Source organism: Neovison vison, chromosome 7 (genome assembly GCF_020171115.1).
Source record: "Neovison vison isolate M4711 chromosome 7, ASM_NN_V1, whole genome shotgun sequence".
NCBI classification, from domain to species: domain Eukaryota; kingdom Metazoa; phylum Chordata; class Mammalia; order Carnivora; family Mustelidae; genus Neogale; species Neogale vison.
In genome coordinates this window covers 151,535,454-151,555,590 of record NC_058097.1, presented here as the reverse complement: position 1 = coordinate 151,555,590, position 20,137 = coordinate 151,535,454, and the positions used below count along the sequence as shown (strand labels likewise).

Genomic DNA, 20,137 nt, shown 5'->3' with positions numbered 1-20,137 from the left:
CAAAACTCAGAGTGAAATAATCCTAAAAGAAACAAGAAAATCCAAAGTGTGATCTGGTACAAAAACCATGACTTGGTTTTAACATACTGGATTTGAAATGAAAAAACGGCTAGGTGGCAGTATTTAATAGGTAGCTAGAATATAAAACTGTTCCAATTTCAAAATATCCCAAGATGGCAACATGTCCTCCTTGAGTTCCTCCACGAACCTGCTTCCAGCCATAGAAGTGCATGCTAGTGAGTTTGCCGTAGTTAGGCTCAGCGATGTGGATGTTCAAAGACTGGCTTTGATCAATGAAAGCACCTCTTTCAGCTGCCATCTTAAGAACGGTTTTCTGTGAAATTTCCCACACAGTCTTATAAAGTTGCTTCAGGTCATCAGGAATTTCTGGTATGCTCTGAAGAAGGAAAAACAAATGTTTACTGCAGCCTGGCTGAAGAAATCAGGGTAATTAACGTAATTAATTACACAAGGGTCTGGCCTTAGTTCTACTTCTGCCAGATCTGACCTACAATATGATCCTTATCAGTTTTCCTAAGGCTGTTAACCTTTGGCTTAGAATGTCCAACAAAACTCCATTTAACCAACAAAGTATCTGGCTAGTGGTAATGATTATAAGATCCATTTCTATTTGGATCATAGCCAAACATTCATTATTCTAGAGGTACTTAATAATAAAAGGAGCCAAGCAGCAATAAATGACCCTTGAATTCTGTAGAAAACAAAAGTAGTCAGGGATGTAACTCACATGTAGACAATCAAAGGAAGCAATGAAATAAACCCTTTCTGGAGTTGATAGAAAGAATGTTTTCTTAGGTCTAGGGTTAATCTGCTACAGATTAGCTGATTAGCTAATGCTACAATCTCTGCCACAAATATAGAAATGTTACAGAAATCCTTATCTGTGTTACCAGGGAAACAAATGTTTAAACAGAGCCCTCCATCTACAAATAAATACTTCTTGATTCTTGGCTGCAAATATTTTATTGTTAAATACTATCTGTGGCTCTGTTTTTTGGACTTTGAGTCCTTGGTCTCCACCGAAGACTTCTTAATTAAGTTTGACTCTCTAATTTTACACTTTATATCAGTGGTCTGAAAATTTCAATGCATTTTGGAATGACCTAGGGGGTCTTTAAAAAATACTAATGCCAGGGGCGCCTGGGTGGCTCAGTGGGTTAAAGCCTCTGCCTTCGGCTCAGGTCATGATCCCAGAGTCCTGGGATCGAGCCCCACATCGGGCTCTCTGCTCAGCGGGGAGCCTGCTTTCCCCTCTCTCTATCTGCCTCTCTGCCTACTTGTGATCTCTGTCTGTCAAATAAATAAATAAAATCTTTAAAAAAAAAAAAAATACTAATGCCTGTCTTCCATTTCCAGACATTCTAATTTAATTGTTACGGGGTACAGCCTAAGCTTCAGAATTTTAAAAGCTCCCAAGTTGATTCTAATGTTCAGAGAAATTGGAAACTACTGCTTTATATTATTGCACAAACAAGAGGGTAAAGTCTAGCTATATAAAGATGTATATAAGCCTACCACAACAATGCAGGTGAACACAAGCCCATATGACCACAGTGAATGACTTTTCTCTCTACTGAATGGGGTAAGTGAGAAGGTACCAATGTCCAACTTAGATTCTAAAGAGCACACTTGATTTTCATACTGTACCTGGATAGAACCATTGCATGCGATAATCTGATTTTTCATCTCTTCATTCCATAAGCCCCGCTCAGTAAGATCCTTCAGTAAGTGAGGATTTACAATCTGAACAGAAAACCAAAAAAGATGTCAAGGAATAATAAGAACGATAGGGCCTAAACAGGGTCACAGTCCTGGAGCTTATAATAAATAAGATCACTGAAGAAGTATTTAACATTAAATTAGTTGGTAAAGTCTATCTTTTACAAGATTGAGAGGCCCATCCTACCAAACAAAAGTTATGTTCCTTTAAAATCTTAATCTGTGATTCAAGAAACAGTATTTGCCAAAGTGAAAAGAAATAGCATTGCCTAAAATGGGTAAATGTGTGTGGATTACTTCTTCCCCCTCCCCCCAAGAAGGAGAAAATAATACTGAAGAAGAAACATTAGAAATGTATGCACTCCAAACCTTACAGAAATTTATTTCAGGAGATCAGGAAATTCACAAATAAAATCTTTTAAATTAGTGGTTCTCAACCCTAGTTGCACATTAGAATTACCTGGGAACCTTAAAAAAACACTGGTCCTACCCACCAGGAATTCTAATTTGTAAACCAGGTTGAGAACTACTGTCATGGTTCCAGATACTTCTTGCTTTTATATACATCTTGAGTTTCACTGTATACATCTTGAGTATCATCAACTTAAGCATCTGAGGTCATAGTATACATCATTATGATTACAGAATGGTTAAATACCATGTGAATTCTAGTATCAACAAGTTACTTTCCTATCCACCTATCAATACTTTCCTACCTAACGATCATTCATTCTTTCAACAGATATTTATTAAATGTCTATTATTAAATAACGTAGAATAATATTGGACATGAAAAGGACTTACTTTATCAAAGCTCTGCCCCCATACAAAGCAAAAGGGACATACTAAATATGAGTTGGCATTTACTCCCAACATCAGGCTTTTGCAAGATCTCCTGTAGGTCTACTTGTGATCTTCTCACCTGAAATTCTCCTGACAAAACTCTGCGAGTATAGATGTTGCTGGTGTAAGGTTCGATGGACTCATTATTTCCCAGAATCTGAGCAGTTGAAGCAGTAGGCATCGGGGCAATAAGTAAACTGTTTCTTATACCATACCTAAAGAAAAGGAGATTATTAGGTGCTGGTACTAAAGCTACAATCTGCCCAGAAGGGAGCTACTTCATGTCACTGCAGTAAATGCAGATGGAGTGAGTAACATCATACATGCATTAGACTCACATAATGACTTTTGAATTTGACCCCTATAGAGATGCATCTCACAGTACGGGTGCTATAGCTCACCCCTCTTCTGAACACCTGACTCCTAAACAAAATTAGCACAATTTTACTGCTGAAGTTTCTTATCATGCCATGACTTATTAGTACTTCATACACTAGCTTGCCTAAGGAAATAATCGAATGGATGTTGAAGAGTCCCCACCTGTATCAGGGTACATTCATTCAACCCTCACTCTTTTCTACGTGCCCTATGATCACTGTGCTAAGCCCTTTCAGGAAACATAATGATGTGAAAGTGGTCAGAATCCAACATCTATCACCAAAATTCTCCACAGGGAAAGATTATACTCAAAGTATATTCCTGACTTCCTCTATTCCTCTATTACCTCTTCGTTCATAAGTTCCTAGAGGAAGGTTAACATCTTCTGCCTCTATTCACTGCCAAAGAGAGTGCTTAAGGAAGAATATGCCATCTGAACATGCAGAAATCTTCAAGCTGCCCTTAGCTCATCCTTCAAAGCTCAGCCTAAGAGATGACTACTAGAACATCTTTCCTGACCAGGCAGACAATACTAAATACAACTGTAAGTATTTCTTCTGCAAACATTTTCTATGATCTATGCATATTTACGTATACTTTATGTGTGCTACATGTTTCACCTTAAGTCTTAAGTTTCTCAAACACCAAGATTTTGTCTTTCCTATATTCTATACCTCTGGATTTATCCAGTACTTAGCGTAAAGCTTCATGTCCTAATGGAATCTGTACTACTGGGATCTTTTTTTTTTTTTTTTAAAGATTTTATTTATTTATTTGACAGACAGAGATCACAGATAGGCAGAGATGCAAGCAGAGAGAGAGGAGGAAACAGGCTCGATCCCAGGACCTTGGGATCATGACCTGAGCCGAAGGCAGAGGCTTTAACCCACTGAGCCACCCAGGCGCCCCTGTACTACTGGGATCTTAATCTCACTTTGCCACTCCTACTTTTGAGGCATCAAGCAAATCACCAGTGAATTTCATGTCTTACTTCCTCAGTAAAGTGGACAGTGATTTTTCCCGTCCAAAGAGAGGAAAACATTTTGAAAAGTCATATATATATATATATATATATATATATATATATACACACACACACACATATATATGACATACCAAACTATGGAATTGTCTGTAATCATTAAAAACATTAGGTAAATCTTCAAGTACTAAGAGAAAGACATTGAAAATAAATCACAAAGTCTTAGAAAATATCAAATTTGATCATATTTTTATAACAAAACTGTGTGCATCTGCAAATGTACTGAAAAAGGTCTAGAAAAATACACACCATTAACAATGGCTATCTCTGGGAAAAGGAGTAAGTTGGTTTGTATTTGTTTTGTGGAACAAGTGGTTGGCAGGAGAGGTATAAAGAAGGGCTTTCACCTTCCATTTTATTTCTGTACTTGAACTTTGTTATTCATGTATTAATTTTGAAATTTAAAGTTCTATATAGAAAAATATCCAAAGTATTTTGAAAATAAAATAAAATAAAATACATGTCCATTTTTGTAGAAGTTGAATTTGCATATAAATGTACATAGGCACACACGTTTAGAAGAAAGTCTGAAAGATGAAAGACAAAAAGATACAAACAGATTTTTAGGAGGTGGTATTGGGATAATTTCATTTTACTCCCTTTCATACATACATTTCCCTAAATTTTCTAACAAGTATTATTAAGTAATAAAACAATTTTAAGGCAAATAGGTATTTTTTAAAGAGTATTTTAAGCTACTGCTTCCTCCCGTAAACATTAAACACTCTGCATATGCATTAATAATCCAGAGACAACAGGCTCATGAAGAAAGTGAAAACAACTTGTTTTATTATTCACTAAGCAAAACATCCTACCCGCCCTTAAATCCTTTTTATTTTTATTAGTTTGAAAGGCCTTAAAAACCTCAAGTTTTACATTTTTCTTTCACAGTTTAACACATTACCCTCCAAAAGCTCTTCCAAATCCCTAACTTACTCCTATAACAATTCAGCAAAGCCATTTAGATGCCCAAGGTAGTTAAGCAATAAAAAAAGTGAAAAACATTTAAAAAGCAAGCACACTCAGAAATATGAAGTTTAATGAGAAAAAGAATTGCTTAATCTGGGTAGTTACACCCCTAAAACAAGACCAACTAGTAACACCTACCATTTATTAAGGTTCATTGTACCAAGCTATTCATAGGCTACTATTCATATATTATCTTACAAAGTATTTTTACAAAAATAGTTCTGTAGATAGGTCATTTTCGCCCCATTTAAAAGAGGAAAAATGAGTTTCAGAAGTTAAAATAACATACCTAACTTCTGAAAGCCAGAATGAGAACCGAAACCCTCCTTACTTTAAAACTACCTTACAGCTCTTTGCTTACTTTGCAATCTTTTCCTTGAGAAGTTTCCAGTCCCACAAGTCTGTGGGAGTAACATTCCACATATCATACTGAAGGATCTAGGGAATAAACAAAGCAAACTTGAGACAAATCACTCTATAACAATTTAAAACCATGACAAAAAGCAAATCACTAACTGCCATGCCCCACAACTCAACAGATGTCCTCTAGTGGAACTGTGTCAGGAATACAAGGTCCAGAGATTTCTCTGAACAAACTTTCATGCAGTCATATTGATCAAAAGCAGGCTAAGAAAACTGGCTAAGGCATATCTCTTCCCCATGTCCCTGCTGTGTGCCCTCAGAGGGCCCATAATATATCTCCAAACCAGGAAATCCTAACATTCATGTAAATACGTTGCTGAGATGCATTCTTTTTTTTTGTACATAAAAATGTTATTCTAATTTCATCTTTAATTGCTTTGCTCTATTTACTTAGCTATTACTAACACCTATTTTCAAACCACTGGTTATCAGAGTTCCTAAATACCAGCAGGAACATCAGGACTAAACATAACATTTTACTTCACACTGAAGAGACTCATACTACCAACAATAAAGGCAGTGTGGAAAGCAGAATTCTAACACAGTTCCCAGGTTCCCAATGGCCTCCTCCTGAGTGTCACTTACATAATCAAGGCAAAGAGGAAAAGTTTCTACAGATGTAATTAAGGTTACCAATCAGCTAATTTTGAGTTAAACAAAAGAGAGATTATCCTGAGTGGATCTGACTTATCATGTGAAAGCCTTCAAAAGAGAAACAGGACTGGGGCCTTCTTGAAATGGGAGACTCTCTCCTACTGGCTTTCAAGAAACACAATGTCATGAGTTGTACAGGTACAAACAAATGAATTCTGCCAAAGACCAGGTGAGCTTGGAAGAGGACTCTGAGCCTCAGAGCAGACCGTAGCCTCTATCAACACCTTGGTTATAACCTTGAGAGACCCAAACAAAATGACCTAGCTAAGGCGAGACTGGACCCCGATTCAAGGAAATGGAGATAATGTATGTTGTTTTTATCTACTAAATTTAGCAAAAGAAAACTAATACAGTTAGCATGCTTCTTAAGTCACTTTTACCAATGACTAGTTCTAAATAAAGCATTAAAATAAAGGGGCATCTGGCTGGCTCAGTCGGTGGAGTATGCGACTCTAGATCTCAAGATGCTTAAGTGTCTGACCCATGTTGGGTGTAGAGATTACTAAAAAATAAAATCTTGGGGTGCCTGGGTGGCCCAGCTGCTTAAGTGTCTGCCTTCAGCTTGTGTCGTGATCCTGGGATCCTGGGATTGAGCCCCACATGGGGCTCCCTGCTCAGCAAAGGAGTCTGCTTCTCCTGGTCCCTTTGCTCCTCCCCCCCCCAGCTTGTTTTCTCTCTCTCTCTCTCTCTCTTCCCATGCTCTCTCAAATTTTAGTATATGCGCTGCTGAAGCAAGTACACTCTCTCTCTCTCAAATAAATAAAAATCTAAAATAAAATCTTTTAAAAACCCAACATTAAAATAGAGTATCTTTTTTACTCTAGAGAACAAAAGTACCGTATTAGTTTCCTGTGTCTGGTATAACAAATCACCATAAATTTCGTGGCTTAAAATAACAAAAATGTATGCTCACTTCGGCAGCCCATATACTAAAATTGAAATGATAGAGAAGATTAGCATGGCCCCTATGCAAGGATGACATGCAAATTCATGAAGAATTCCATTTTTTTTTTTTTAAGTGTATTCTCTCATAGTTTCGGAAGCCAGAAGCCCAAATGAACATGTTGGGAGGGCCACGCTCTCTCCAGGTGCTCTGGAGAAGATTCTGTTCTTTGACTCTTCCAGTTTCTAGTGGCTATAGGCATTCCTGGGTTATGGGTGCATCACTCCAACTTCTGCCTCCATGGTCATGTTGCCTCTTCTCTGTCTCTTGTAAGGACTATTGTCGCTGGATTTAGGGCCCACCTGGGTAATCCAGGATAATCTCATTTCAAAATCCTTAATTACATCTGCAAAGACCCTTCTGAAATCCAAAAAGGTAATATTCATAGGTTCCAGGGATCAGGATGTGAATACATCTTTTTGAAGGCTACCATTCAGCTTACAGGCAAAAAGAAACATTATCCATATACTTACTCCTCTGCTAACTGGAGAGCCCTCATAGGTTTCATACGGGCCATGCTCCTTGGCCAAGTCACAGCTGGCTTCCAAGGCTCCATAATAAATGGTTTCAAAGATCTGCTTGTTCAGTAGCTGCGCTTCTGGACTCTCAAATGGATACCTCATCAGAATAAAAGCATCTGCCAGACCTTGTACTCCGATTCCAATGGGGCGATGGCGTTTATTTGATAAGCATGCCTTTGTGCCAACAGATTTAGAGAAGAAGGAGACATTACTGAACAGAAAAGGCAACATTCTGCACCAAATGATACACGCTCTTTTTTTAATCTCTATTTTCTCACAAACGTTCTAATGACAGACGTTTAAATGAAGACTGTCAGGCCATGATAACTCCCTTCTACTACTTGGATTTCAAGAATTATCAATAAGCAGAGACCTCTATTCATACCTCTGGGATAGGGTAGTAGTTAATATCAATAATTTTATTCAAGTTTCGGACAATGACTTTGGTGACTTCAGCCAGCTTCTTAAAGTCATATGTGTGTTCTGACGTGACATACATATTGAGGGCCAAGGAAGCCAAGTTACAGACTGCAACCTGGAATGCAAAGAAAAAGGGTCAAGAATCACACAGTTTTTATCTCTTCCCCCTGTGTCAATGACACCACCATGTAAGCCTCTAACACTCTATATAAATTTTTATATTTATCTCCTCCCTGTTCACTGTTCATTTCTAAATCCCAATACCTATTCATATGTGAGTTGTAAAATGCAGCAGTGAAATAGGTAAGACAGAGAATCTGTGTTCCATAGTCCATGGCTCTATTGCCAGAGAGACCTCCCACTGTGCTCTAATTTCTCATGTGTACCTGTCTCAGTCAGCAGAGGTACTGTCCAATACAGTAGCCAATAGCCACATATAGCTATTTAAATAAAATTTAAAAATTCAGTTTCTCAGTTGCACTAGTCCTATTTCATGTGCTCAATAGCCACCAGATACATTTCCATTGCTCCAGAAAGCTCTTCCAAATTACACATTCCCACCTTACTCTCACTGAAATTCTGATAAGCCCCTAACAACAGGGGATCCAAGTTTGTGAATTCTGAAAAAGCTTTTCAGGTGATTTACCACTAGGTGGTAAGCTTTTTCAGGAAAGAAACGTATCTTATTTATACTTATATTTTTAGTACTAGTTCCACATCTGGTATATAACAAATGCTTAATAATGTTGAATGAATACACTTTACTTCCCATATTGATTATGACTATCCAAACGCAAAAATCTCAACTCCCCTCACCTAGACTCCCTCATGTCCTTCGCATCTACTCAATTCTACACATATCGCCTAAGTGCCCATTTTTAAAGCACAGCTTGGATTACTAAGTCTGATAAATGTTACAAAGAAAAATAAGGCAGGAAAAGACAAAATGGTTCTAGGAATAAGGACAGAAGGAGTGCCATTTTTAAACAGAGTAAGACCTCACTGATAATGAGACATATGAACAAAGAACTGAAAAGGTTAGATGGCAAGCCACGTGGCTATCTGGGAGGGGAGAGCATTTTCACATTCAAAGTAAACAGCAAAAATCCTGATAAAGGGGGTGTGCTTGATATACTTGGAAATTAGTAGGGCTGGAGCACAGTGAACAAAGGGGAAAGTAACAGTAGATGAGATGGGCATACCTAGTTGTGCATGAACTCATAGGGCACTGTAAGAATTCTGGATGGAAATCAAGTACTGATACATGTTACAACACAGATAAGCCGTGAAAACATGCTAAGTGAAAGAAGCCTGACACAACAGACCACTACAATACATGATTCTGTTTATAGAGTGCCCACAAGAGGGAAATCCAGAGGCAGAAAATAGATTAGTAGTTGCCAGGGGCTGGGGGAAGAGGGCTAATGGGTATTAGGTTTCTTTCTGGGTTGATGAGAAGCATTCTAGAATTAGATATTGGTGATGGTTACACAACCTTGTGGATATACTAAAAAACACTGAAATGTACACTTAGAAGGGTGGATTTTATGGTATGAGAATTATATTTCACTTTTTAAAAAATGAACAAACTCTGGATGGCCTGGAAAGTCAAAGAAGAGTGTTGTGTGGAGAAATGTTATGACCTGATTTTTGTTTTAAGGGTCACTCTAGTCTCTATAGCATAATCTATCTTGTACAATAGTTACTTGAGTACAGTACATGCCAGTTTTCTCCAACAATGAATTATACATTTCCAGAGGGCAGGGCCTGAGCCATAATCATTTACATCCCAGAGCATTTGGTACAGTGTCTTACACATAGCTGGTGCTCAGTAAACTCTGGCTGAATTAAACCACAACCCTAGCAGTATGTTCAATTCACTTCACATTTTCTTCCCAACTTTAAATTTGTCATGTTTTTTAGGTCCTAGCATATGGGATCTGCTCCTTCCTCCTCATTTCCATAGTTTACATCCAACATCTAAGCAGCCTGTCATCCAACCACTACAATAATCTCCACAAGCTAACCTCCAACCTCCTCTAACACCAAGACACTCTATTACCAGAAACAAGATCTATCCTTCTCATCCTAGCATTTTTTATGCTATTTTCCTTTCAGGACCTACAAGGGCTTCCTACTCTGTGACATGCCAGACATTTCACCTACTATCTCCCCACCCCCAGCCATAGCCATCTCTGCAGATACCAAACCATAATGTATTTGCTCCATCAGAACAAACTTATTTGATTGACAATCTCTGCACAAAACCTATACCTGTCTCTGATTTGACAGGCTATTCTTCCCTTTTCCATAAACTTAAAAAAAAAAAAAACCAAATCTATGTCCCATTTCTAGCCTCACCTCTTCTGCAAATCGCCTTAAAGATTTGCCATTAGAATTTTGTCTCTCCATTCACTAAAAAGACTCTCTACCTGCTTACTGAATTAGCATCCTGACACATTCTTGTGTTTGTCCTAAACCGCCATAACGGAACACTAAGAAAATATTATTACAACAATGGGTGTGTAAGAAAAAAAGTGAGTCTTTTCTATATAGTTTAGACTCTAAGATATTTAAGGGTACAGATCACATCTGTTTCTTTCTCTTGTCATCTCTACTTTAGTGCCCTTCTACTCACAGCAAACTTTGGAAACTTCATTCCCCCATTTCAAGTAAAATCAAGTAAGGGATTCACAAAGAATAACTGCCTAAGATTCTCCCCTCAGGACTCAGGGCAGAAGTTTGTCTACCTACCTCATCTTTGCTGGTATACTCTACTATTTCTGTGCACAGGTTGCTGCATTTGATTGTTCCCAGGTTCTGCTGGTTGCTCTTCCGATTACAGGAATCTTTGTAAAGCATGTACGGGGTACCTGTCTCTGTCTGAGACTCAATGATGGCATACCAAAGCTGCTGCGCTTTTACAACTTTGCGGACACGACCCTGTTTCTCATAACTGAAAGGCAAAGCTAATATTATTTTAATATTCCCTAAGAAAATCTTTATTGCAGACAACTTGAAGACACTAAAGTATAAAATTATGAAAACTCTTATTAAATGTTTACTGTTTTGCTAAGAGAGCAGAGGACAATCTGGCAGCTCTGGACCCATTAGAATATACCCAAATCCCATTAAATCAATAATACCCATCATAAGGAAAAAGAATAACACCTAAAGTTGTCAGATCTACTACTGTGCTATTATTTAATGAACTAGTGACACATGTCCTGGCTGTTCTTGATTTCTGTGGGCAATATAAAGTGTAACTTTTTATATCATATATCTTATTTATATATTTGCTTTACACTGTAAGACAAAGTAAAATATTAACCTTCACCTTAATTTTTATAAGTATCAATTAAAAACCAAAGCACCTCTGTATAAGTCACAAAGGTTTTGTTGTTGTTGTTGTTGTTGTTGTTTTTAAGTTACAAAGTTTTAATTAAGAAAGAAGACAGAAGCAAATTTTGGTTCAGGTAGCAAATCTGACCACAATAAAATTACTAATCACATTCTCTCCTGGATATTTCTGAAGATTCCTAGAAACTGGTTAATAACTGATGAGGTTTTGAAATTTGGATCTCCAAAATAAAAGAAACACATGATTAAAAATTACTACTTCATATTTTTCCCATACCTTTCATATAGCTTCTCAAATTCCTCTCCCCAAACCTCATCCAGACCAGGACATTCATTTGGACACATCAAAGACCAATCCTACAAAGGGAAGAACCCATAAAAGACTTGAAATAACCAATCACACATAGTCCATTAGGAACATTACAAGGGTTAGGGTGGCTTCCACAGACTCTCTTGGAAATCTGCTATAGAAATAATCATTTTGGGCTCAGGCTCAAACATCTAGTTCTGCCTGTTTATACATGACCTTTTAAGCATTTAGGTCAGATGGAATCTGCTTCAGAGAATAAAAACCCAAGAGGGTAGGAATGGCATCTCTTAAATTGCTTAAGATGCCTTCCATAGCATAACACATAGGTGGATTCTTCCTAACCATGATTTAAGATGACAAAAAAGAAAGCTGATATGAATCAAGTTGTTCTTACCAACAGGTACCTCTTTCTTACCTGATTAGTCTCCACTCGTTTCATGAAAAGATCTGGAATCCAAAGGGCAAAGAAAAGGTCCCTGGCACGCTGTTCTTCCTTTCCTGTGTTCTTCTTTAAATCAAGAAACTCAAAAATGTCTAAATGCCAAGGCTCCAGGTAAATAGCAAATGCCCCAGGTCGCTAAAAGCAAGTAAACCATCATTCTTTTCAGAATCAGAATGAAATAAAGAAACTTCATATTTTCCAAAGCACTTTTAGAATATCACCTTTGACCTACATTACAATTAAGGAATTAAATGAGAGAATACAAATAAAAGTACTACAAATATAAGTAGTAATATCGTTCTTACAAGTCCAGGAGTAAAAAAGTGCACTTGATAAGAACAAGAGGAAATAACTCATCCAAAGTGACCTAATGAACTGCAGATGGAGCTTCCTTTCAGCTGCCATACAGCTCACTTGACCTTACATAACAGGTACACAAAGCCCACAGGAAATCATCTTAACTTTGACAATAATATGTTGTGCTCTTATTAAAGATCAAAAAAGTGATGTCTTATCAAGGTCTCCACAGATCATTTTTAAAGTCCATCAAGGGAGCTCTCTTTACCATTTTGCAAGATGGCAGGCGAAAAAGCTGAGAAGCTGGATACTAAGAAAAAACCTGAAGCCAAGAAGCTGATGTTGGTGGTAAGGCTCAGAAGGGTAACCCAAAGGCTAAAAACGCCAAAGAAGGGGAAGCCCCAATGCAGCCAAAACCCTGTCCTAGTCAGAGGAATTGGCAGATACTCCCAATTGGCTATGTGTTCCAGAAAGGCCATGTACAAGATGAAGTATTCGGCAGCTAAATCCAGGGTTGAAAAGAAAAAGGAGAGGTTCTTGCTACTGTCACAAAACCAGTTGATGGTGACAAGAATGGTGGTACCCGAGTGGTTAAACTTCACAAAATGCTGAGGTATTATCCTACTGAAGCTGTGCCTCAAAAGCTGTTGAGCCATGGCAATAAACCTTTCAGTCAGCACGTGAGAAAACTGCGAGCTAGCATCGCTCCTGGGACCATTTTGATCCTCCTCACTGGCACCACAGAGGCAAGAGGGTAGTTCTCCTGAAGCAACTGAGCAGTGGCTTGTTACTTGTGACCAGACCGCTGTCTCTCAATCGAGTTCCTCTGTGTAGAACACACCAGAAATTCATCATTGCCACTTCTACCAAAATTTATATCAGCAGTGTGAAAATCTCCAAACTTCTCAGTGATGCTTACTTTAAGAAGCTGCATAAGCCCAGACACCAGGAGGGTAAGATCTTTGACACCAAGAAAGAGAAATATGAAATTACAGAGCAGGACAAGGTTGATCAGAAAGCTGTGGACTCGCAAATTCTGCCAAAAATCAAAGCTGTTCTTCAGCTTCAGGGCTACCTCTGTTCTCTGTTTTCTCTCACAAATGGAGTTTACCTTCACAAATTGGTTTTCTAAATTTCTTACAAAGAACCTAATTAAATAACTAATTAATTTTTAAAAAATAAAAATAAATAAAGTCCATCAAGGGAAATTCATAAGCTAACAGGTGATTAGTATGCCTACATATCTGTCAGAGGCAGGCTCAAATTGCAAACTATCCTGCTGTTAACACTGGGTAAACAATCCAGTCCTCTCAACTTTACTTCTCCCTCTGTGAAATCGGCAGAGTTGTGTTTTTGTTTTTTAAAATTTTATTTATTTATTTGACAGAGAGAGATCACAAGTAGGCAAAGAGGGAGGCAGAAAGAGAGGGGGAAGCAGGCTCCCCGCTGAGCTCTCTGCTCAGCGGGGAGCAATGTAGGGCTCGATCCCAGGACCCTGAGACCATGACCCAAGCTGAAGGCAGAGGCTTAACCCACTGAGCCACCCAGGCACCCCTGTTTTTGTTTTTTAAAGAAAAAGCTACAAGACTATCACAACCCCTTTTCAAGGTTATGTATTAAGTCACAACTTTAGAAATTCTTTGCCAATTAACTTTCATACAAAAAAGCTGACTAGGGGGTGCCTGGCTGGATCAGTGGGTACAGTATGTGACTCTTGATCCTCAGAGTACGAATTCAAGCCCCGCACTGGGTGTGGAGCTTACTTAAAAAATGAAAAATATAAATATAAATAAATAAATAAATGAATAAATAAAAGCGGCTAAGACCATTGCTTGCCTGGAGCCAGGGTCAAAGCATGTATGGGTGGGAGTGATGTGATTAATCAAAGGTGCCTGCAGAAACGTTTTGGGGTAATAGGAAATGTTCTAGATCTTGATTAGTGTAGTGACTACACAAGTATATAGATTTGTCAAAATCCACCAAACTGTACACTTAAAGTGTGTACACTTAAAGTGTGTACACACTTTAAGTAAGTAAAGTATACCTCATTAAACTGATTTTAAAAGTGAAAAAAAGTAGTTGCAAATATATACAGTATATTAGCAAAGTAGTTAGAAATATACAGAGAGTAGGGCGCCTGGGTGGCTCAGTGGGTTAAGCCACTGCCTTTGGCTCAGGTCATGATCTCAGGGTCCTGGGATCGAGTCCCGCATCAGGCTCTCTGCTCAGTGGGGAGCCTGCTTTCCTCTCTCTCTCTCTCTCTGCCTGTCTGTCTACTTGTGATGTCTCTCTGTCAAATAAATAAATAAAATCTAAAAAAAAAAAAAAAGAAATATACAGAGAGTAAATCATCTTATTTGAAGCATACATGTTTTTAGGTTAAAGATTTCTAGTTCTGATTTCCAGGACTTTCAAGTAACAGAACATACCTTGTTTCCACCTTGATCCACATATCGAGCTGTGTTGTTATATACTCTCAGCATTGGTACAAGGCCATTGGAATTGCCATTAGTCTGAAAAAGAAACCAAGAATAAAGGCATCTGGAGTAGAACAGCGGGACTAAGAAAGCAAAAGAACAAAATGGCTCAACAGTGAACAAATTACTCTTCTTCATATCTGTATAGTCTCATCTGCTCTCCATCTCTCCTTTTGCTTTGCAAACAGAATACCCAATATAAAATAAACAAAATGTTGGTTTTCTCTAGTTATTGCTGTAATGTTGTTGTTAGGTGCCCTCTAATGGACATTTATATAGATCTATTTTGGGTAGAGTAAAAACATTACCACAGTGTCTTTTTCCCAAAAGAATTCAAGGAAACTTACAGTAAGAATTATATAAAATGGATAAATGAGGACAATAAAGATAAATGGATATTCTCAACAATAAAACAGAATCTAGAATAAAGATAAGAAAATATAGACTTCTAAAATTAGGATACCACATCAAATTTTAAAAATAACCCTTCTAGGGGCGCCTGGGTGGCTCAGTGGGTTAGGCCGCTGCCTTCGGCTCAGGTCATGATCTCAGGGTCCTGGGATCGAGTCCCGCATCGGGCTCTCTGCTCATCAGGGAGCCTGCTTCCTCCTCTCTCTCTGCCTGCCTCTCTACTGCTTGTGATCTCTCTCTCTGTCAAATAAATAAATTTAAAAATCTTTAAAAAATAAAAAAATAAAAATAATCCTTCTAACTCCAAAGCAAGCCTTTAAACAGATTAGAAAAATAAATAAACAGCTCACACTACTATTATGTGTAAGTGCTCCAAAACACTACATAATACAGTAATTTCCTTCTAGACTCTAACTTTATTGGTAGGGTTAGATATTTTCTTCACATTACTGGTGAGGAAACAAACTCAGAGATGTAAAATAACTTATGCTAGCCTCCACTACTGATAAGCAGTAGAGATAGAATTTAAATCCAGGTCTTACCCAACATCCTTATTTTGACTCTCAATGAATAGTGATCTAGCAAAAGGCTAAACTTACATGACAAGGTGCCAATGTTTAAAGCATGAATCCTGGCTCTCTCACATATTAAGTGACTGATCTCTAGAAGTAACTTAATTATCTATGCCTCAGTTTTCTCACTTGTAAAATGAAGCCAATATTGCCTATACTCACAAAGTTATTGTAAGGAGTGAAGTTCCTGCCATGTGTCTATCTCCTACCGTTGTAGTAAGGATTAAATGAGTAACTCAGGTAAAGCTTTTATAACAGACTTAGCATATAGTAAACACTCAACAAATGATAGCTGTGCTATTATTATTGCGAAGACAAATCTGAATTCCAAAATTGGACCTAAAAAAAATCCTACAGATCATCTAATCTAAACCAGAAGCTATAAGTAGTGAAATGACTCCCTCCATGTCAAAAAGCCGGCTAGAACTTACCCGGGAGACAGGTCTCCCAAGCCCTAGCATATGCCCTCTCAACCTGAATCCCTCTTGCCTACAATTTTTTAGTCACAAAACAGAAGCTTACCCCAGCAATGTAGCTGCCAGTAGCTCGAATACAACTCACAGCAACACCAATTCCCCCAGCAGACTTGGAAATCAATGCACACTGCTTTAGTGTGTCATAAATGCCTTCAATACTATCATCCTTCATACTCAGAAGGAAACAGCTATGGGGGAAGAAAAAGTCACAACTCAGCAAGGAAATGAAACAAAACAGAGAAACAACATTGACTATACACCCCAAAAACAGTAAGTTGGACAAATAAAAGATCTAAGGTTTAAAAAATTCCCAGGTATTTTAGGAAAAAAAAACAAACTTTTACCGGATATGATACAAGACACATTAATAAATCATATTATTTTAAAAATATCTCGCTGCTTATCCCAGATGCTAGGCCTAGAAGGAAGTTTTATAATAAAATCTAAAATATTAATTTACATGTTCATCAGACTGCACATGTGCTTTATCACATTTTCTCATGCAAATTCCTAAGCATACATAACTAATAGGTCTTTCCAACCTATTACTAAGCCAAGTAAAATTAAACATTCATGGAATAAGAAACATCTATCCCATGGTCAAACAATTCTTTGAAAGGCCCTCCAAAATTTAGCTCCTTTACAGCCTTTTGGAAGACAGCTCCCCTAACTTGTGATTTGGAACTTATTCTGCTCCCTACCTCAGGAAACTTACTCTACCAATGAGCCCTTCACTATCTTGAATCTACACCCACTCAAATGGATTCTATTAACTTTTTCTGTTAAATGTGCCAACATTCAGAAAGATAAATGACACACTTCGTACTTTTCATCTACTTCAAGAAAACAGACACTACAGATATAGTGAATTAGAATCCCATACGATATCCATGCATTTCTACCTTTTTCTTTTATTATTTTTAAATTTCTGGTTACACATTTATTTGTCCTTATGCAACTTGCTTTTAACTTATACTGTGTTAGAGATCCTTTCCTACTGTTGTCACTCTCACTTGCTTATTCTCATTGCTATAAATTGTTCCACTATACGAGTATGTCAATATATTTGTCTATTTGCCTGTCAATGGACATTAGGGTTATTTCCAATTTGTTTGGTATTCTAAACAATGTTGCTGTAGAAAATCTTAAACATATCTCCTGGTGCTTAGGTTGAAGGATTTCTGTAGAATACAAACCCAGCAGAGGAATTCCTGGGTCAAAAGACATGTGTGTGTTCCACTTTACTAAAGATTCTCCGAAGTGGATGGGTACGTATACTCACCTAGCAATGTATGAGACCCTGTGTTCTATATTCTTGGCCAGATTTGTTATTATCAGCCTTTTAATTTTTATCAGTCTGATAAATATGAAACATCTCAATATGTTACCTTTCATTTTCCTAATTACTAAACTCACATGTTTATTCACCAGTCAAGTTTCTTCTGTGAATTATTTCTTTATATCCTTTGCCCATGTTACTATTTAGTTTTGTCTTGACACAATCCCTTGACAGTTAATATACACTGCCAATATCTTCTCTCAGTCTGGGGGCACCTGGGTGGCTCAGAAGGTTGGGCCACTGCATTCGGCTCAGGTCATGATCTTGGGGTCCTGGCATTGAGCCCTGCATCAGGCTCTCTGCTCAGCGGGGAGCCTGCTTCCTCCTCTCTGCCTACTTGTGATCTCTCTCTGTCAAGTAAATAAAATCTTAAAAAAAAAAAAAAAAAAACTGTTTAAGAGTCATTACGTCTATAGCTCACTTTTAAATGACTCAAACAGAATATTTTTTAATTTTAAAGATTAAAAAATATATTTGTGTGTATATATAGCAAAATGGTAGCAATTTTTTAATCTAGGCAGAGGTAAGTATATGGGTGTTCACTATCTTTTCTTTAAGCTTTTCTGAATATTTAAAATTCATAGTAAAAGTAAGGAGAAAAATACACATTTATCTATTTTCTCTAACGCTCTTCCAAAAGTTCCTACTTTCGGGGCACCTGGGTGGCTCAATGGGTTAAGCTGCTGCCTTCGGCTCAGGTCATGATCTCAGGGTCCTGGGATCGAGTCCCACATCGGGCTCTCTGCTCAGCAGGGAGCCTGCTTCCTCCTCTCTCTCTGTCTGCCTGCCTCTCTGCCTACTTGTGATCTCTCTCTGTCAAATAAATAAATAAAATCTTTAAAAAAATAAAAAATAAAAATAAAAGTTTCTACTTTCATATTTATATTTTCTTTCTTGAACATGTTTCTGTATATGGAATGAAAAAGGGAAAAGTAATTACCTTTCCTTCCATAAGATAACCAATTTCCCTAGCACCATTTCCCCCAATGAATTGCAATGACACCTTCCCATGTAAACCTGAATCTCTTTCCAGGTTCTCTGTTATACTCCACTGGTTTATTTGTATTTATCAGAGTAAATACCACACTGTCTTTTTTTCTTTTTTTTTTTTAAATTTTAAGATTTATTTATTTATTTGTCAGAGAGGGAGGGAGAGAGAGTGAGTGAGCACAGGCAGAGTGGCGGGCAGAGGGAGAAGCAGGCTCCCTGCCGAGCAAGGAGCCCGATGTGGGACTTGATCCCGGGACACTGGGATCATGACCTGAATCGAAGGCAGCCATTTAACCAACTGAGCCACCCAGGCATCCCAAAATCACACTGTCCTATTTACCATGGCATTATGGTAGTCTTGAAACCTGGTAGGGCTTATTCTTTAAAACTTGCTATTACAATTTACATCAGTTTCCTACAGCTGCCCTAACACATTACCACCAACTTGATGGCTTAGAATAGAAACTTATTATCTCATAGTTCCGGAGGCCAGAAGTTCAATGTAAGTTTCACTAGGCCAGAGTCAAGAACACTCCCTCCAGAGGCTCTAGGGAAAAAGAGATTCCCTGCCTCTTCCAGCTTCTAGCGGTTCCTCTGCTTATAGCCACATCACTCCCATTTCTGCTTCCATCTCTATCTTGCCTCTTCTCTTCTGTATGTATCTTACTCCCTCAGCCTCTCTCTTATAAGGATACTTCTGACTGGATTTAAGGCCCACCTGGGCAATTCAGGAAAACCTCCCTAGGTCAAGATCTTTTTTAATCATACTTTCAAAGATTTTTCCTTATAAATTAACATTTACAGGTTCCAGGGATTAGAACTGGTATCTCTGAAAAGTTTAGGAAATTATTCTTAGCCTTTGCTCTCCAGCATAAATTTTAGAATGAGCACATTCGACATTTTGACTGGATCCATAACTTAAGAAAAACTGACATCTTTATATTATCAAATCCATTTATGATATAAAATCACTCTCCATTTGTTTCTTAATGTCCTTCAATTATGTTTTAGAATTTTCTCTTTAAAAGCCTTCCACATCTTTTATTGCATTTATTCCTGGGTACCTTCCAGTATCATAAATGATATATATTAAAATTTAATCTTCTAACAGCTAAAGTAGAGATCTCCTTAATTCATATTGAACTTATATCCAGATACTGTGCTGAAATCTTTTTAATTCTGATAATTTATGTGTAGATGCTCTTGAATTTCCTATGTAAAAACCATACCATCTGTTAATCACTACAGTTTTATTCCCTCATTTACAATCCACTTTCTTCTTATATTACAATGCCAGCTCAAGCCTCCACTACAATGCTGAAAACAGAGGTAATAGACCTAAGATTTTAGTGGATATCTCTTACCAAATAAAGTTATTTTCTGTATCTATCTTGTTCATTTTTTTAAATTATAAAAGAGTATTTGATGGTATAAAATGTTAGTGCAATGGATTACATTAATGCAGTTTTTGATGTTAGCATATCCTTGAATTCCTCAATATACTAGTGTTGCTAAGGGGTATTTATTTTT

At 37.6% G+C, this 20,137-nt stretch overlaps 1 protein-coding gene, 1 non-coding gene and 1 pseudogene across 3 annotated transcripts in view; 2 read left to right on the top strand and 1 right to left on the bottom strand.

The window, feature by feature from the left end:
* RRM1 (ribonucleotide reductase catalytic subunit M1) overlaps window positions 1–20,137 on the bottom strand; it is a 37,869-nt gene that overhangs the window by 1,649 nt on the left and 16,083 nt on the right. For both annotated transcript variants that reach the window (XM_044258669.1, XM_044258670.1), the window contains 11 exons: window positions 16,325–16,466; window positions 14,772–14,855; window positions 12,019–12,180; window positions 11,571–11,650; window positions 10,688–10,889; window positions 7,899–8,048; window positions 7,466–7,687; window positions 5,334–5,410; window positions 2,663–2,798; window positions 1,669–1,764; window positions 209–397 (listed from right to left, as the gene is read on the bottom strand). In XM_044258669.1, coding sequence (XP_044114604.1) covers window positions 209–397; window positions 1,669–1,764; window positions 2,663–2,798; window positions 5,334–5,410; window positions 7,466–7,687; window positions 7,899–8,048; window positions 10,688–10,889; window positions 11,571–11,650; window positions 12,019–12,180; window positions 14,772–14,855; window positions 16,325–16,466 — 1,540 coding nt within the window. The remainder of the gene's footprint in view (window positions 1–208; window positions 398–1,668; window positions 1,765–2,662; window positions 2,799–5,333; window positions 5,411–7,465; window positions 7,688–7,898; window positions 8,049–10,687; window positions 10,890–11,570; window positions 11,651–12,018; window positions 12,181–14,771; window positions 14,856–16,324; window positions 16,467–20,137) is intronic.
* Window positions 6,955–7,059, top strand: LOC122914791. Its single transcript, XR_006385869.1, has one exon. It is a non-coding gene; the product is annotated as a U6 spliceosomal RNA (small nuclear RNA).
* LOC122912644 lies at window positions 12,622–13,500 on the top strand (annotated as a pseudogene).